Source organism: Leptopilina boulardi, unplaced genomic scaffold (genome assembly GCF_019393585.1).
Source record: "Leptopilina boulardi isolate dan_hultmark-lab unplaced genomic scaffold, ZJU_Lbou_2.1 LbouV2_193, whole genome shotgun sequence".
NCBI classification, from domain to species: domain Eukaryota; kingdom Metazoa; phylum Arthropoda; class Insecta; order Hymenoptera; family Figitidae; genus Leptopilina; species Leptopilina boulardi.
Window position 1 is genome coordinate 827,472 of NW_026137744.1, and position 20,727 is coordinate 848,198.

General features: G+C 25.4%; 1 protein-coding gene across 2 annotated transcripts in view; it reads right to left on the minus strand.

Annotated features, from left to right (window-relative positions):
* Positions 1–2,390: 2,390 nt before the first annotated feature.
* The window catches only part of LOC127277980 (homeobox protein HMX1-like), a 29,148-nt gene continuing 10,811 nt past the window's right edge, over positions 2,391–20,727 (minus strand). The window contains exons 2-4 of one of the 2 annotated variants that reach the window (XM_051299453.1): positions 8,662–8,858; positions 4,450–4,730; positions 2,391–3,521 (exon numbers count right to left, since the gene is read on the minus strand). In XM_051299453.1, the coding sequence (XP_051155410.1) occupies positions 4,485–4,730; positions 8,662–8,858 (443 nt within the window). In that variant the 3' untranslated portion in view covers positions 2,391–3,521; positions 4,450–4,484. Of the gene's footprint in view, positions 4,731–8,661; positions 8,859–20,727 lie in introns of both variants that reach the window. The other variant, XM_051299452.1, reaches the window with a different exon arrangement.

A 20,727-nucleotide genomic window follows, 5' to 3' on the forward strand; every position in this document is an offset into this window, starting at 1 on the left:
CAAACAAAATTTAGTATAAATTAATTATTAAGTAATTTATAAAAAAAATAACGAAAGTAAAAAAATTAAATAATCGCATTTTTATAAAAAAAAAATTACACTGCATTGTATTTCTATAATTAAAGAAAAAACTTGAAAATATAAGGCGTCATTCGCGTTCTTTGTTAAAATTTACGCACAGTACAATAAACAAACACGTTTCAACATCACGAGGCACAAATTTGCAACTGATGAGTACCAATTAAATTTCACGTGAATTTACAATCCGCTTCTCGATTTCAGGTAAACGACCTTTTATTATTATTTAAACGTAAACATATACCGCACGGGGTGTACAATTATGCTTCAAAGTATATAATAAACACAATTTAAATACTATTTCATTTAAATAATTTGTCAAGCTAAATAAAATATTTCAATGCAATTTATTCTAAAATTCACCGATATTATAATAATAATATAATATTATATAATTAGTATAATAATAATATTATAAAAAAAATGAAAAGAAACATTTTTTTAAAAAAATAGTTATAAATTTATTTATAATTAAAAATTATAATTTGAACAAATTTCTTTTAGAATAAAATATTATTTATCTATGTAATATTTTATGATAATTTTATTGAGAATAATAATAAAAAGAAATCTAAATTTATTTACTTCAATGTTGCAAATTTAGGAGTCATAATTTAAAGAAAAATTATATTCAATGTCAAATTTTAATGTTTTAAACATTAAAAATAATTTTCTGTCTCCAAAGATGATAATATCTGATAAGATAAATATATCCTGTAAGAGATATAGAATTTTTATGTAGCTATATTGCACAAGTGAGTTGTTGAAACGTGTTAATCCTTATCAACGTGAGATCTTACATTTAAATACGAGATTATTATCACATTAAAGCAAACGTTTAAGCTGATGTTGAAAAATCGGTTTATGTTATCTGTTGTAAAGTTCACCATTAATTTATTAATCCATTGCAATGAAGGAATGCAATCTGAGATTCTTTTTCGCAGAAACGAGGGGCTGTTCACTGAAAATCCAATTGAACAATATTTGAGAATTCATTAAAGATTTTTAAGGATTGCTAGTCATTTTTGTAATTCCTATTTTGAAATTTAGGGAAATAGTGCTTTAATTTTATTTGAAGTAATTACTTGCAAGAGTAAGATTGCAAGAAAAATAGATTAATTGTATAATTCGCCGCCGAATTCGCTCGTATGTCTCCGTAACCATTCGTGACTCGCAACAATTCTTACTGCATGATTTAGAATTTTACTGGAATCGACGAGATTCGTTTGGATTCGCATAGTATTCGACAAATTCGAACGTCCTTTTCAATAATCGTCGGTAATCTCCAATTAAAATACAATATATTCAGAATCAAGAGATTTACATTTTCTTATGTTAATTGATGAATATTCGGAAGATACCTAGTATATTCTCTACATTACAAATCGGGTATTCGAGAGTGAACAGCCCCTCGCGCAGAAACTATTAAAACGACTTTTTAATATTGTATATATAGTTTAAACAATGTACTATTTTTTTATAAATATTCAATTTTTTAGAAAATTTTTAAAAAGAAAACCAGAGAAATTAAAAAAGAAAATTTATAGTTAATAGAAAAATAATTTAAAAAAAGAAAAAAAAATATTCATTCAAATATCCATATATCATGAATTCAAAAAGAATTAACTATCGCGGGACTTAATCGCATTTTGATAAGTATAATTATACTAATTTTATTACACCCATAGTCGCCATAAAATATTCTTTAATATAAAATATATCGAGGTAGAGGCAATTTTTCTCGAGGTCTCGGCGCGTTCATCAAAGCGATGAAAGGTTCGCTCCTAATAAAGTTGGAAAGTAATGCTGTAGCAGCAGGTTTTGTCGAAAATGGAAGATCACCGAAGAGACCACAGTGTGTAGAGTGTTCGGTAGGTAATTAAAAATATGTTAATTTGCCGCAAACGCTAATTGGTTTTTGACTAAATTTTTAATTAAGTCTTAAAGCTGATTGGGGCGGCAAACACACTGATTTATCGAAGACTTTGCGGAACCCCCCTCCTCCCCCTTTTTCTTTTAGCTAATTATAAATAAAATATCTCAATATATATATATATATATATACGTGTTGAATTTTACTCTTTCTCCCTTCATGTAAATATTATATACACATATATATATATCGTTAATGAATATTGACAAAAACGCATATATGCTAAAAAGCGAGCTAAAAAGAATAATTAGTCTCTTGATGCAAAATAAATTAGTCAAATTAGTAATGAACTAATTATAATATTATTGAGTTTTAAATTAATGATGATCTTCGAATAAATATATATAATGTGATTGCAAAGAAACAAGAAGAGACGCAGTTAAATATTGAAATCACTTTTATTTCACTATAACATCATTCCATGGATAAATTATCAGTTTACATTTATACAGAGCGTGCAGGAAATACTGCTTTATTTTCATAAATGTTTTTTTTTTCAGCTTTCCTGCTTTCGTATTTGTCTGTTCTTAATCATCATACATGTAGATACATAATTTACATATCTGCGTTTTCCCTCACACACATACACACATATATATACACAAAAATTACAGGATGTTTCATTTGTGACTGTAAAATATTTTCCCTTTTTTTGACGTGCGCATTATTATTTTGGTAAATCTTTCAACAGAGGAAAAAATATATTTGGATTTTTTATTATTCGAAAGGAAAATATAAAAAAAGTCTACAAATTATATTGGTTTAGAGTTCCAATTCACCCTGCACATAATATCTGTACTATTTAATCAGCGTATAGAGACAACTATTTACATATGTACATTTTACATGTACTTTGCATTAATAGAGATCAAGCGCAAATGCTTTTTCTTGTTTTTTTTTTTTTTTTTTGTAAATGCTTTCAACGCGGTGATCACTACGATAATACCAAACATTTTGTTTTTTTTTTATTCCGAATTTTGTTCTATTTTTTTTTAGTTGAATTTTGCAACATATCAAAAAAAAGAGGATGTCAATAAATTTAATTTCTAAAAATATGAATGTTAATTTAAGAATTAAATTTTTTTTAAATACAAAACAATTTGGAACTTGAAATATTATGGTTTTTTTTTTTAAATATTGCGAATCTTTATGTTTTTACTCATCTTTTCATAATATACCTAATGCATTAATGTAGGAGATTTTTAATGTTATTATATCTTCTTTTACATTAAACGAAAGAGAAATTTTTCTTAAAAAATATAATTTTATATAGTATACAAAAAGTATAAAGAATTTTTCTTTTTTCGCCACTAAACAAAAAAAGGAAGAAATAAAGCATTTAAAAAAAATTAAATCTATTTTAATTTTTAGCATTAAATTTTGCGTAAAACAATTATTTAAGTTCTAATATTTTGTCCACCCTGAAAAAACATGTGCGGAACTGTCGAATCAACCGAGGCGACATAAATACTTTCTCATCGAACACAGCTGGTCTTATGGAAGTCCAAGTCTGTGGAAGTCATTACTCGTTAGACTGCATTCGTTAACTAGCACATTAAAAACCGTATTAAAGTTACATGCAGGTATCATAAAAGACCATTTTAGTGTGTGTAGAGTAAAAAAAAAGAAACAAATTCGTTCGACATGTTTTTCGTTTTTTTTTTTTTTTTCATTTTTCAGTCTCTTTGGGCATGTACAGTATTAGTGGAGTTTCATTGGATAATTGAAATTAAAAAAAAATAGGTAATCATCTTTTTCGAAAAAAAAACAGTGTGTCTGATAACCGAAAAGGAAGCGTAAATTTTGTATAAAAAAAAATTTGGAATTTGAGAAACAGATATACATAATTTACAGAAAAAAAAATATTTATTAAAAATGCCCTATTTGCGATCAGAAATTATAGCCGCACTTTCTCCTTATTTTCAATTGAAACATGAAAATTTATTCTTCCGCATTTGAAAGCATATATATGCAGTTAATAAATTGATAAAAGTGTTCATTTGATAATCATAAATATTGAAGAAAGTGTCAATTCAGTAATAATATTAACATATAAACCGAAAAGCAAATTACAAAACCCGTTTTGCCTTTTCCTTAAAGCGGCGCTTCAGACAAATAATTAAATCATTGCGAACAAAATAGTTGTTTGACTTAAAAAAAAAAAAGGAATTCAATTTGTTATACAAATTAAAAATAATTCGCAAATATTTAAAAATTTTAATTATTATTAGGCGATCAATTTTTTAATTATTCAAAAACAATGAATAATTAAAAAATTTTGAATTTTTTTTCAGAATCTAAAAATTATATAAAAAAGGATTGACATACCAAAACTCCACTTAGAAAATTATCACGAACTATTTATGTGTAGCCTCGAAAATTAATAATAAGTAAATTTATATATTATCACGTTTTTTTTTTTTGTATCAGGTTCGAACCTTATTTATATGAAGGTCTATTATGGACCTCAATCTCAAGGTCTGTGTCCAGGAGGACCCATGAACATAGCTGCTGCAGCTGCAGCATGCGAATGCCTTGCCATTGCTGCTGCTATAAATGGTGGAACTGCCGATGATCCTGGAGGTACAACTCCCGAAAACATTAATCCTGAACCAAAACTTGGATGTAAAAGTGGCCTCGCCGATAGCCTGAGTTTTTCAATTTCCGCCTCCTGCAATCGTTTCGCCTTCGCTCTTCTATTTTGAAACCATATTTTCACCTGAAACAAAAAAATTCGGTAAATTTTATGTTTAACATTATTATATAAAAATTATTTTCTACTTAAAAAATTAACAATTTTTTTTGTAAAAAAAAGAAAAAAGATATTATAGTAAAATAAGTAAATCAAAATTTTTTTTTTGTTTTTTAAGAACAATTTTTTCCCAGAAAAAAATACGCTCAAAGAAAAATTTGTCTCAGAGTAAAATAAATATTTTAATTGATTTAAATAAAAAATATTTGCGCTAAATACAATTTTATTTGTGTTAAATAATTTTTTTTTAAACAAATAAACAGTTGTTAGACTTTGAGATTCATATATTTTTATTTGATTCAAATCGAGTTCAAATGAAATAAAAATAAAATCTAAATTTTTTGTCGCTAAAATCAAATTTATAAGATCACTGAAAACTGAATTCCTATATTTTAAAACACGTTTTAAATTCATTAAACAAATTAATTATAAATTTTATCGAATTAGTATATATATATATATATATACTTTTAATTTTCACTTTTCCATCACGTAGTGAGAAACTATTAATATATGAATTAATAATATTTCAAAATATTTTTTTCGATTTCAAATAGAGGAATATACTCAGGGCTGGACACTTCGCTTTTCTTAGAATAAGAACACTAGCGCCATCTATGCACGGACGTGGCAAAGCTTCTCGTAGTGAAACCTAACTTTTTGTGCCATTACATTTTTGGAGGATCAAAAATAGCGTCTGCTGTGACGTCGGTGCATTTGTAGGAACGAAAAAAGTTTTGTGAGCGATGTGATTAAGCATAAAAAATGAATAAAGAAAACAAGAAATCGGCTATATGAGTTTATTGCATGTATTGTGGGATTCATGATTGAAGAAAAAATGAAGTGAAAAATCGAATCGCGAAACATGTCTGGTTAGGGTTAGCACAATTCGAAAATGTTACTTCTACATAGGGTTGGACACTTTGTTAATTATGAATTTGACACAATTTATAAATAAATATACAAATAAACATTGACGCACACACACAGCACATATTCTGCCAAATATATTACAAAATTGATAATAACGTTAAAAATGCAAAAATGAACTTAAAAATCATTTTCAGTAACGTTATAAAGAATATTAATTGTCAACTATAAATATTAATAATGTAAAAATGAAAAAATAAACATAAAAAACGTTTTCAGTAACGTTATAAATTTTATTTTATTTTTTTTAACTATAAATCGCTTTGATTTTTACAAAGTGTCCAACCCTGAGTATAATGTCCAACCCTGACTAGATTTTTTTTTTAAATGATCATAACTTTTTTAATTTTAGACCAATCAATTTACGATCTTCAACAAAAGTGTTCTTCTTTTGTACATCTTTCTAACAATATACCTCAATTGACTAAATTTATTTTTTTAAAAAAGATTACAGTAGGACTCGGGTTATCCGAGCTAATGTGGACCGGACCTACCTCGGATAAGGCGAAAACTCGGATAATCCGAATTGTTATTACAATTTAACATTATTATTGTTTAAACAATTATTATTTATTACAAACGGGAAAATAATATTGTATATATTCCATAAAAAAACCAGTAAATTTGCCACTAATCAATATATAAATTGAACCAATATAATGAAAAAAGCCTTTTAACGTTATATGAAGTATAATATATTACTTAAATTTTGAATTTATATTCAATCAAAATGGAAATTGAATTATATCCTGGGATAAATAATAAATAAAGAAACAAATTCAAAAGCTCCTTAATATTCTTGTAAACCTGAAATTGCAAATTTGCCTGAAATGTTTTAATTAAAATAAAAAGAAATAAAAAAAGAAACCAAATATATACATATAGTTCTATTTGCAAAATTATTGAAAACATATTTAATAATTAATATATAAGTGATTTTAAGTTTATATAATTTTCCTTAGGAAACAACTTATGCAAAATATATAGTTATGAAAATTGTATAAGAGCCAACGACAATTAATTTCTATCTTGATGGAGTTGCAAGTCTAATTTACATTATTTCCTTAAAAAAATTATAATGGAAATTGATGAACGGTATTATAAATTTATAAAGAAAAATATAAGTTTAAATATATATAAGTTTTCACATATATACAAATATTATATGGTGTCCGCGCACTTGCGGTATTAGTATAAAATATTCGTTTACTATGATAAAAAATTAAAAAATTATGCATATGTAATGATCTGCATGCATAAACATATATATAGTAATATAATATAAATGTAAGATTTCTGCTTACTGAGTTGAGATAATTTTCAAACTATATACACACATATTTATATCAATTGGCAACTTTGCTGCGATTTTACGTTTATCAGCAATGTCAATTTAGTTCCGAGATACTTTTTAATCATTATCATTTTTCAACCAGTAATAAGTACAAAATTATACGAAAAGTCGAAGGGCATTTTCAACTGTTATCGATTATTTATTAGACTGTCGCATTTAATTTGACAACAAAAATTTACATACATATCTTTAATTATATAGTTTATATATTTATATATTAAATATATTAAAGCTTATATGCTAGTAAAATAAAAAAAGATTTTTAATTTTCTGTTTTACTTTTAATTATCATTTTTTAAACAGTAATTTATTTTTAATTTAAAAATTAACAAAAAATTAATCAATTTAAAAAATTAATGAAATAACGATGAAAAAACAGAAAGTTTTTACGATAATAATAACTTGATTAATTAATTTATAATTGCTGTTCTAATTACATATATATATATATATATATATATATGTATGTATTATAATATCTAAACAAATAAACAACTTTAATGGTTCTTTAATTTTCTTATTTTGGGAATTTCCGTAATAGAAATTATAATTATAATTAGTTGATATATTATATCATTATAAGGAATTATTTTCCGATATATAGATAATTATTAAAAATTCTTTCAAATTAAAATTATATTTTGAAAATATTAGAAAAAACTCTAGAGGAAATTTGTAATTTATATATCAAATGCATGCGTATATATATATATATATATATATAGAGTTTGCTGTTATAATGGAGGAATCATGCGTGGACCAGAGAAATCAATAACTTTGCTTGACCAATGAACTAAAGATTACTAAAAGCAACAACTCCATTTTCTCTAATTCGAAATTTCTACTCTTCAATGACTGAAATTAATTTCTAAAAAATATTAATTATCTATTAAATAATTTTCGGAATCTTTCAATGTAATATTTGAAATATTCTGAGGATTTTAATACTAGAAAAATTATTAATTTGTATAAATTTTTATAAAACCTCAGACTGTTGGCTATTATTTTTTATAAATAATAATAAAAATTTACATGTTATATAAAAATGTCAATTTATTATTAATATTTCAATGGAAAATTTATTTTTCTTCACATATATTTTAATGAAATAATATTATAATTATATCAAAATCTGATGTAAATTTTTTACCTATAATTACAAAGAATGGAAAGTTTTACTAATTCAGCGATTTTCGCATAAAGAATAAATAAATTTCTATTCTCGTGTTCGTAACATTTAGAACTTCTAAATAATGGATGCCAAATTAATATTCATTAAAATTTTATTTGGAGGGAATCACGAATTAGAATTTAACCTTTCTGACTTGCAATGAATAGTTTTATAAGGAGGTTGAGGGGGGGTAGAAGTGCGAGGGGGTCACAGCAAGGTGATTATAGTTTATCTAAGCAAATGAATGCGAGCTTAATTTCGTTTGATGCATTGTAATGTGTTTGCAAACTGTCTTCTTGCACGCTATACGTTTTACAATTCTAGGCTTGTAATTAAAAAACAAAAAACGAAAAGAAAACAAATAAACAAATAAAAATTAGAAAAATATAAAAAAATAGAACAAAAGAAATTATAATATATATATATATATATATAAAGTGTACCTGTGTTTCAGTGAGGTGAAGCGAAGAGGAAAATTCCGCTCTTTCTGCTATCGTTAAATATTGTTTCTCGCGAAATTTTTTTTCCAATGAAAGCAGCTGTTGCGTTGTAAAAGGTGTTCTTGGTTTTCGATTGGGTTTATGCTTTCTTAAGGTACATCTCACTGGTCCGGGACCTGGACCTGGCAATCTTAAATCACCTATAAAAGAGAGAAAAAATATTATTAATTAATTTCCACATTAAATAAATATAATAAACATTAATAATTAATTTTACTTAATTTAATTTAAAATCTTTCTTTTAAGTTATAACTTTAAATGAATTTTAAAGAATCGAAGAAAATTTCATTACTCTCTAAATTTGAATTAGTGAAAAGTGAGCTACTAATTTTTAGTAAAATATTACTATTTGATTTAGTAATTTTTAATTTTTTTTTTACTAAAGTTTTAGCAAAAAGTGAAATTAGTAGCTCACTTTTCACTAATTCAGATTTAAAGAGTTGATTTTAAAAGTAAAAAATTTCAAACTGAATGTTCAATAAATGATATATATATATATATGACAATTATTTAAACTTGCTGTGTTTAATTCAAATTATCGTGTATTTCGTGTATAGAATTTTTAAAAAAGATCATATTGCAAATATAGAAGTCGAGGGCAAATGATTTTGCAACTATAATTAATTATGCAATAATTCGACTATATACCTACACTAAGGCGATAATAAAAAATTTCATATTCCGCATATAATTGAAAGAGAGTTTTCAACTTGTCAGTCGAATTACAAATACAATAATTTATACAAATCGTTTTACATTCAAATTTTGTTTCTTTAACGAAGGAAAAAAATATAACTCTCACACTATAAAAAGTAAAACATTATTAACAAAAAAAAAAAAAAATAACAAAACAAAAAAAATTTAAAATTCATTATTACAAAAAATGTGATATTAATAATTCTTCAAAATGAATAAAGCAATAAAGAAATTAAATAAGATAAAAATTTGTATAATCAACAATTAATTTACTGTTTCTTAATGATTTCTGTCACTTTAGTTTCAAATAAATATATATATATATATATATAATCGGTAATCAGACGTAATTATCAATCAAGTTGGAATTTGTATCGTTTTCTGATGAGTCGAAAATTGTTACAAGAAACATATATATGTATATTGTGTATATATATATAAAGATATGTGTCTCCTTATGTTGCTTAGAAAGTGCATAGTCTCTCTCGTTTAAGAATGGACAGTAAAAAGAAAGTGAAAACACCCAATACGGAATTTATTTCCATTTACATTTGCACAGCGGATACCTGCTAATGAGCAACATACACATTGGGCAATAGAGATTATAAGCGCTCTTTTTTTTCAATTCTTATGGTATTCCAGGATTTTCAATGGACTCTTATTTGAAAGTATCATCAGGTCATCGACTATATTTCATTACACGCACATTTACAATATATATTACTTGGCATTTAAGGAATTGACTTTTGTCCACTTTGCATTCTGATAAATAAACACCGACCATTTATAGCAACTCTTAACATTAGAAAATTTATATCTTATACACACATAAGTTTATTACATGAAAAATGATGGAAATTTTATAATTTCAGTTACAAATAGTTTATCTAGTAATTAGTACCTTCACGATAAGAAAAATTATTATATATTATCCATCAAATAAATATATTAAATAAAATAATTTTTTTTTAGTAATAATTTACTCTCTAAATTTGAATTAGTGAGAATTAATTGTTCACTAATTTAAATTAATCAAAATTCCTATATTAATTTTTAGTCATTTTTCACTAAAACTTTAGTAAAGAAAAGAAAAAAGATTACTATATCAAATAGTAATATTTCACCAAAAATAAGTGAAAATTTCTACTAACTTGAATTTATTAGTGTATACAAATTCTCAAAAATTCAAATTTAAAGAGTGTTAAAAAGAATTAATGACAATATTAGTTACAAAATTTGAATAATTTATTTAAATTTACAAACAGGTGATAAACCCTTTACAAAGTTTAAAGAAATAAGAGACGCAGCATTACATCTTAAAAATAGTTGTGCGCAAAGTATAGCAATAAACCTATTTAAATTAGTATCAAAGAAATTCAAGGAATCATTATATATTGATTTCCCTCTCTACACAGTCGACTGATAATAGAATTTCTTCCATAATTGAATAATAATATTCATATTCAGAAATTTATAATCAAATTAAAAAATTATAATTATAATATTAATTGTGGTATTAATTTTACTAAATACTTATAATTAATGATCAAATCTATATGAAGATTGTAATCGAAAAATTTCTTTTTATATAAAGTGTGTCAAAGAACTTTTTTTTTTATTAATAATTAAAAGATCATTTTTAAATTATAAACAAGTTTAGAATAAATTTTTATGTAATAAAAATTTTATATCTATACGGAATTTGCTATTAATTACTTTAATGTTATTCATTTTATAAAAACAAATCGTTACTAAAGCTTACAAGATATTCCGAAAATGAAATAACTTTATATATTTTCACCGACGGTTGTGAACGCAAAATTCCGAGTTCTTGCAACACTAAAATAAATTAATTTCTCATAAAATAAATAAATTTATCATCTTTCTTTAAATCAAAGAATAAATTTCAATATTCGATGTAAAAAAAAACACTTTTTTTTATTTATTGAAACTTGCTTCAATTAAAACATAGTTTTTTTTGTAAATTAAAAAATTAATAAAGAAAAATTTCTTTCTGATACAATATTAACTTAAAAATAAAAAAAAAAAACAAAAATTAAAAAAATTATCAATTTTTTTCGTGCTTAAATTTGTTAATGAATTAATAAAAAAAATTAATTAAATTTAATGACATATTAATTTAGGAACAAATTAGTCAGAAAAAAAAATTAAAAACGAAAATTTAAAAATATTAATATAGAATATTGAAAATCAGTCGTTTAATTTAATTAACAAACAATTTATGCAGATAATTTATAAATATTAATTTTTTAATTAAAATATTTTTTTGACTCTTTTTTTCTCTACTCCGCGAGAAAAAAAATGGGCCGGGCTTCTCTCTCTTTCTCTCTTAGAAGAGGATATAGGCAAATAAAACTGCTTTGATCAAAATAAACGTTGCATTTCACGTGATTTGAATCTGTTCACGCCCTGTGCTGTGATTTATAGAACCTTTCACATTCGGTTCCTATTTCGCAAAACCTTTCTCACAAATGCAATATTTCTAAAGAAAAAAAAAAAGAAGAAAAAAACGACATTTTTCTATTAAAACTCGATAAATTCTCAGCGAATATAAAACCCATATACTCAAAACCAATTCAGGTAAATAATAATTTTTAAATATCCGAATTAAATATGGGGAAATATTAATATTTAATTAATATTCATTTCTTCTTTATACGTGTATAAAAAAAAATGGTTCTATATTAGTCAAGCATCATTTAAATCTCTAATATTCTTTCATGTATAGAAGAATTTCGAAATTTCCTGCATTACTATACTACAATTTTAATTAATCATTATAATAATTAATAAATTTTTTGTTTCTTTTATAATTTCAAATTTAATTTTTCAAATAATTTCCAGGGAATTCGATACACATATTATATGGTTTCGAATGTGTATATAATATTAAAAGCGTTTAATAAATTTTTCGTAAATCGTGAAAAGAAGCTAATTAAAATGATCATATCCACCTGGAAGGTATCTCCTCTCAATTTATCCAACAGCACTAATATATTATTCTTTATAGTCGATAGGGCGAGGATGAAATTGATCGATAAATTTTAACGGTCCAAGGATAACTTCGTGAGCCGTTAACGAATTAATACCACTACCTATATATATATATATATAGTGTTTGCGAGCATTCCATAAAGATAATTATACGAGTTTGTTATTGGCATATAACACTAGGTCACTTTCCAGCAGTCGGTATATATTTAATTTAAATTTATTCCAATTCCTGAAACAATCGTTGATAATCGCTCGATGTCGTTTAATATCTCAACTAATAAACTATACAAGAGGCATATGTGTAACAGTGCTCCAATTAACGGATTTTTTCTCATTTCAAATATATTATAATAAAGAAAGAGTTTCCAGATAGTAATTTTATTTTTTACATTAATTTGCTGACGAGTATAATATTTCTTATTGTTATGTCTCCTTCTTGTATCTATATTTATTAGCCGATTGTTTAATTATTTATAATTGAAATTAAAAATCATTATTAATTTAATATATTTATTTAACGCTTTATGATGACAGGGACCTTTGATGCAAAACAAATTTTAGGTTATGTTTGTGACTTTTTGAGTAGCGAATATTTTTGTTTTCTAAATATTGTCTTCAAGACGATACGATTTTGCCTATTGTCGAACCAACCTTAAGGAATTCTCCCACTTTCCATAGAAAGTGATGATGATATTTCTTCTTTGTACGACGTCATACTGAGTTAGTGATTTGAGTACCTCTAATGTGAAAATGTTGTAACTCAAGAATTTTCACTTTTTTCGTCTGATAAATACAAAAAGTATGTAGAAATATACGCAGTCTTTTTTGAATTTATTAAATTCACATGTCCGCCATTTGTAATAATTCATTGCTCACCTGAGTTGCAACAGTTTCCCCGCAAGAGCGCTAATATCGCTAAGAAGACTCGGAATAACGTACACAAAAAATTGTCTTCAAAATTTTTCGAATGTACCCATAGAGTGGGAGCTCCTTTTTACTATATATACACCAATTCTTAATAAAAAAAAAAAAAACAATTGAAGTTTAAATCTTCATTAATTCAAAAATACACGGAAAAAAAGAAAAAGTAATTTTTACTACTTTCATAGTAAAATTGGAACTGTCCGAAGTTTCTGTGCATCTCTGGCAACTTTTACTCAAAAAATAGTAAAATTTACTATTTTTGTAATAATTTTTACTATTTCTGGAGTAAATTTTACTATTTCTGGAGCAAATTTTACTATTTTTGGAGTAAAAGTTGCCATAGATGCGCAGAAACTTCGGACAGATCCCATTTTACTATGAAAGTAGTAAAAATTACTTTTTCTTTTTTTCCGTGTATTCATTAAAAATTGATTTTAATTTTACATAATAATTAAAAATGAATGTTTAAACAAGGTAAAACCAGCACTAAACATAACCTAAAATTTTTTCTATAGCTAAGGTCCCTTTCGTTGCAAAGATATATAATATTAAGAATGATTTCTCTAAAGTAAAATAAAAAAGAAAATGTTATAAGAAGAAATTATATATTAAGGATGCGAATTTTTTTCCCACAAATGAAAATCCATATTGGATAACATCACTAGCCCTAAAGGAAATATGTGTGCGCGTTTTCTAATTGGTACTTAATTTTTATTGGCCGCTTTTTCAAATACTAAGAAGTAAAACAATTGTATTCCATGAAAGAAAAGTATATAGTCAAGTCTTTGAATTGTGATTGGTTGAAATGAAATCGCAAATAAATATAAGTTCGCGGTGCGTGCTAAGTCAAACTAACAAGAGTCAGTTTTTACGTATATATAAATGTGTGTGCGCTGCAGTGAATTGCATTATGGATGTCCTGAGTTATGTATGACTCTATCATGCTTGGTGTGTACGACCACACCAGACTTATGTTAGACCATCTTGAAGTCGAACTTGCTTGCACTCTCTAGTATACTTCGCGGAGACAGGTTCGCGGCTACGGATTCCTTGTTGGACTTTATGCGTCGAGAATCCCGTAAAGGACGGAGATTTCTTTCTCAGAATGATACCACAAGTTCCTCATTACGATCGCGTCCGTATTTCTCTCCTGGTTTGTGTGCGCTTCGCAAAGATCGTATGAGAGAGAGAGAGAGAGAGAGAGAGAGAAGGGGAATATTGCCGAGATATATCCGTTTTTTCCACAAAACACATGGAGGAGGGGTAGGGGGTTTAAAACCCTTTTGGTATATACTACTTGGAGAATCGCACGTGTTAAGTTATACGTGACGCGATGAAAGTGGTGTGCAACATCAGTTTAAAACGCACGTGGTGTGAATCCCATTGTAAATCATGGAATCAACTATTTTTTTGCATCTCAAATTTTAAGAAATCTACTTTTTCCGCTTTGTAAAACTGTCTATTTTGTGTTGAAGAAAAATTATTTATATTTGCCGAAAAATTATCCATGCAGAAATTGACTAAGTTTACTCTATTTAAAATATAGGGTTGTGGTCAAGATTTTTCCAGTTTTCAGAAAATATAAATAAACTTTGTTTTTAACATTACCTTTTGTGAAAAATTAATTATTATTAAAGGGAATCTTTATAATGGTGTTGTAATAATTTGTTTATTTTAGGAGTTTCACCAGAATTTTTGAATGTAATTCAAAAGAGGGCATTGGTCGGGGCCTCACAAGTTTTCCTAGATTAAAAAATGTAAATAATCTAAGTTTCTAAATCAACTGTTTGTAAACAAATTTTTAAAGGGGATCATTTTATACAAGTGGTTTAATAATTTTTTTTTATATTAGAGGTTTGACCAGAATTCCCGAGCGAAACCCTGAATAGAATGTTCACTAGATTCAAAAGAGGGAACTAGTAAGGTCCACATAAGTTTTTCTAGTTTAAAAAATTTAAATAAACTAAGTTTCTGAAAACGCTTTTTGTGAGTAAATATATTATAGCAATTAAAAGAGATACATTAATACATAATTAATCATTTTTTTAAGATAGGAGTTTCTCCCAACTTCCCAAGCGAAACCTCAAATAGGGTGCATATATGCCCATATTTAATGTTTTTATAAGCTAATAATCGAACAATCTTCTAAAACTTATATTAACTGAAGAATATTCTTTGCACAGTTGAATAATTTCATGAAATTTGTATCCTACGAATGTTTCTCTGCTATATTTATGGAAATTTTATTAAATTTTTTTTTAATAAATTATTTAAAAGAGTTAAAAATTATTATAAAATGTAAAAATTCAAAGATATTGTAGTTATTTGAATATCACAAACAGACAGGTAGTGCAGTGTTAATGTTCAAGAAAAAATGTTAGGTCAAAGATTTGTAAGTTATCGTGGCTGTGTGGTATGCTTATACGGATCGCGCCTCAAGGGTCCTAGGTTCAATTCCCCATGCGTGAGAGATTTTTCAAAATTATTCTTCATTGTTTTATATACATAATGTGTATTAATTTTAAATAGTATATCAGTTTATAAATGAGAAATATGTTACTTTAATTTATTTAAAATAAAAATAGTCTCTAAAAATAGAGGATAACTGACAAGGCTCTCATAAATTTTCGTCTAAGTAGGGCGTTACTCGGGAACAATGTAACAGCTTTGTCGGGCACTAATCAGTTTCTCTGAGAAGGGCCACTTTACAGATAGGGAAAACTGGTCAGACCCCTACTGAGAAAAATGTAATTTTAATTTATTTGAAATAAAAATTGTCTCTCAAAATAGAGCAATTTAAAGGAAAATTGACAAGGCCTTGATAAGTTTTTGCTTAACAGGTATAACAACATCTAATAGCTATACCGCACGGAATATTGCATTCATATTTCTGGAATATTTCACTTACATTCATTGAATATTCAATCATCGATATTATTAAAGTGGAATATTGCAAGAACAATTTTGTAACACCTTTAGAATGACATAAAAATATTTCCATAAAATATTAACGCATAATTCTAATAAAGTAATCCATAATAATATTTTTCAAGAATATTCCAAAAAAAATTCTTCTAAAATTTATACCTATATATAACTTATATTATGGAATATGTAAAAATATCTGAAAAATATTTTTGTTGAATATTGCTCAAATAATTTTGTATATAAAAAATATGGAAATATATCTGTATAAATCAATATATATTCTCTACAGAATATTTATCTAATTTAATTTTGTAAAAATTAATTAATTTTTGAAATCGAATTTTTTTAGCTCTGAAATTTATCTTTAATACTCGAGGCGAAAATTGACCTCTTATCCAAAATACAAAGAGAGATAAAATAATCATGTGACAAAAAAAAAATTGTCACGATTTCTAATTTTATATGTATAAAATTGTAATTATTAACAGTTATCTTAAAATAATTAGAAATCATTAGTGGTATTTAATTTTTTTCCATTAATATGTATAGTTAATATAATGTATAATTTATTATAGTAAAAGTTAATTATATATGATTATGGGAAAATTAATTTTCTACAAAATTAGTAATATATATATATATATTGCTTTGAGATATGTTTTTAAAGACAAGTCTAAATAATTTTTTAGTGACAAAACCTATATACTTGTAATGATAAAAAAGAGGTGTATAATAGGATATGTCTGAAGGAATTCGTCCTTCAATTCAGTATCAATGTGTTCATTCACTGGTTTACTCACACCCTAATTGTCCAATTAGGTATAGCCATTATCGAGGGTATGCAGTCACGTCGAGAGGCCAAAAACTTTTTTGATAGATTGACCAGTCAATTTACGTCAAATGTTTTCCAAAACGTGATTTTCTTGTCATTAAAGACTTTTTTTTACAATATAAACCGTTATTTTGTTAAATTTCAACCAATTTTATAGGCGCGAAAAAAACTTACTGAATGTATATATTTTATAGTTTTGAAAGTAATGCGCGCCAATGACTTTTTTTATTTTGTTACATTCTTTTTATTATTAAGTTTTATTTATTATTATATGAAATTGTATATTTTAAATACAATATTTTCGATTTTTATAAATTTTTCGTCTCAGTGAATCTTTTTCTAGTTTAGATAAACAAATTAGTCTAATCTATATACAACTAAATGAAATAAGAATATATGAGAATATTTTATTGTATATGTTAAAGGTCAAGATAACACTATCTAAATTACGAGATTTATTAAGAAAATACAAAATTTAACAAATCATTTTTTTTGCGATATACACGTGCGTTCACAAGTATACAATCGAAATTTCTAATCGGAAGAAAATTAAAAACCAATTATATACAGTTTGAATATTTCGATGTTCAAAAATGATTTTAAAATCGAAGAATATTTCATATTGTGTATATGTATATTTTTATTGAATAAAATTTAATAGCTATATATAATTATGTATATAATTAAATGAAATTATAATAAAAAATTTTCATAATAAAAATTCATTTGAATAATATTTTTCAATGCCTATATTTTCATTAAATTGTTCAGCTATATATGGATGAAAATAATTACATATGTAAATTAAAATATAAATGAATTAAAAAATCCAAATTGTAAAAATAAAAAATAAATGGGATCAAAAATGATAAAATATTTGCAAATAAATCGTAATTCTATTGTAATTATATTCAACAAGGTTAACATACCCTCATATATGTTGAACAAAGCAACTAAACATATATATATTAAAGAGACCTGTAAATTTACATATATGTGTATATCGTATAAAAATTTATTATTCAATTAACTAAAAATAAACTAAAATATATAATATGGATAAATCGAAAACTAATATTAACTAAATCTGAAAACTAATTCATTAATAAAATAGTAAATGGAAATGTAACATAATAATAATAATAATATCTATATTTGTTTGATAAGAACAAGATAATTGATTAAAAAACAATATTATTATCCTTATCACTATCTATAGACAATAAATGTATACATTTATTTTCAATCAATATTCTCGACTAATGAATATTCATATAAACCTAATTTCCAAAGTTCAGTATAATAAATATATTAACTCGACAATAAGAAAACTCTTTACTTTATAAATTGCGATCTTGAGTTATTTAATTTAACATCAATATACAATTAAATTGTATATTTAATAATAATTCACAAATAAAATTTATATTCAATTTAAATTTCTATACACAATATTTTTTGTTATTTACATGCGCACATTTATAAAACTAGGGGAGATATTTAAATGGAGTAACTTTAGATCTCGATTTGAATTGGCCGCAATGCGTGAATGGGCGATTTCAAAGATAACGCGCATCTATAAGAATTATATATATGTATATGTTTTACAGAGATGTATAAGAAAATTATCAATGAATCGCTTTTGCCGTTATCAGAGAACGAGACATATTCAGCACATAAACCGTTTGTATATATATTTTCTACGCACCAAATGGTCCATATATGTTTGTATACGTACGTATATATATATATAAGCATTTATATTCCCCAGCATCACACGCACGCAAGATTACAACTTTCTTTTGGACCGTATACATATATATTTGATCAGATATCATACCGACTCTATTCATAACTCGACACCAATATCTTGGTAAGGAAATCTTTAAAGTGCCCCTTTGATCAATTTTCTATATCGCTTTAACTTGGCTCTGGATAGGAAAATAGACATTTCCCTACATGGATTTCAATAGGGAAAGCGTACTTGCAATAAATAACATTATCATTTTCCTCGCCTCTTTCAATATTGTCATTAAAAAATTGCTTCAATTTTTCTATTCAAATATAAATGGATATATATATATATATAAAATAGGATTCAAATATATTATGTAAATTACAAAGGAAGAACAAGTTCTCAATATAAGAGGATGGTTCCGTTTATTTTGCCTCAACTTTTCACAGAAAATTAAAAGGCATTAAAATAAGCTGCAACGCTTATTATTTTAATCCAATTTTGCTTATTTTAATACCAAAATGGATTAAAATAAGCAAAATTTAATTAAAATAATAAGCGTTGCAGCTTATTTTAATGCCTTTTAATTTTCTGTGTTCCTACTATAAATTTAGATAGTTTAAAGTGCAGACAGTAAAATGTGTTCCTGATAGGGGTCTGACCAGTTTTCCCTATCTGTAAAGTGGTCCTTCTCAGAGAAACTGATTAGTGCCCGACAAGGCTGTTACATTGTTCCCAAGTAACGCCCTACTTAGACGAAAATTTATGAGAGCCTTGTCAGTTATCCTCTATTTTTAGAGACTATTTTTATTTTAAATAAATTAAAGTAACATTTTTCTTATTTACAAACTGATATACTATTTAAAATTAATACACATTATGTATATAAAACAATGAAGAATAATTTTGAAAAATATCTCACGCATGGGGAATTGAACCTAGGACCCTTGAGGCGCGAGCCGTATATGCATACCACACAGCCACGATAACTTACAAATCTTTGACCTAACATTTTTTTTTGAACATTAACACTGCACTACCTGTCTGTTTGTGATATTCAAATAACTACAATATCTTTGAATTTTTACATTTTATAATAGTTTTTAACTCTTTTAAATAATTTATTAAAAAAAAATTTAATAAAATTTCCATAAATATAGCAGAGAAACATTCGTAGGATACAAATTTCATGAAATTATTCAACTGTGCAAAGAATACTCTTCAGTTAATATAAGTTTTAGAAGATTGTTCGATTATTAGCTTATAAAAACATTAAATATGGCATATATGCACCCTATTTGAGGTTTCGCTTGGGAAGTTGGGAGAAACTCCTATCTTAAAAAAATGATTAATTATGTATTAATGTATCTCTTTTAATTGCTATAATATATTTACTCACAAAAAGCGTTTTCAGAAACTTAGTTTATTTAAATTTTTTAAACTAGAAAAACTTATGTGGACCTTACTAGTTCCCTCTTTTGAATATAGTGAACATCCTATTCAGGGTTTCGCTTGGGAATTCTGGTCAAACCTCTAATATAAAAAAAATTATTAAACCACTTGTATAAAATGATCCCCTTTAAAAATTTGTTTACAAACAGTTGATTTAGAAACTTAGTTTATTTACATTTTTTAATCTAGGAAAACTTGTGAGGCCCCGACCAATGCCCTCTTTTGAATTACATTCAAAAATTCTGGTGAAACCCCTAAAATAAACAAATTATTACAACACCATTATAAAGATTCCCTTTAATAATAATTAATTTTTCACAAAAGGTAATGTTAAAAACAAAGTTTATTTATATTTTCTGAAAACTGGAAAAATCCTGACCGCAACCCTATTTTAAATAGAGTAAACTTAGTCAATTTCTGTACAGTT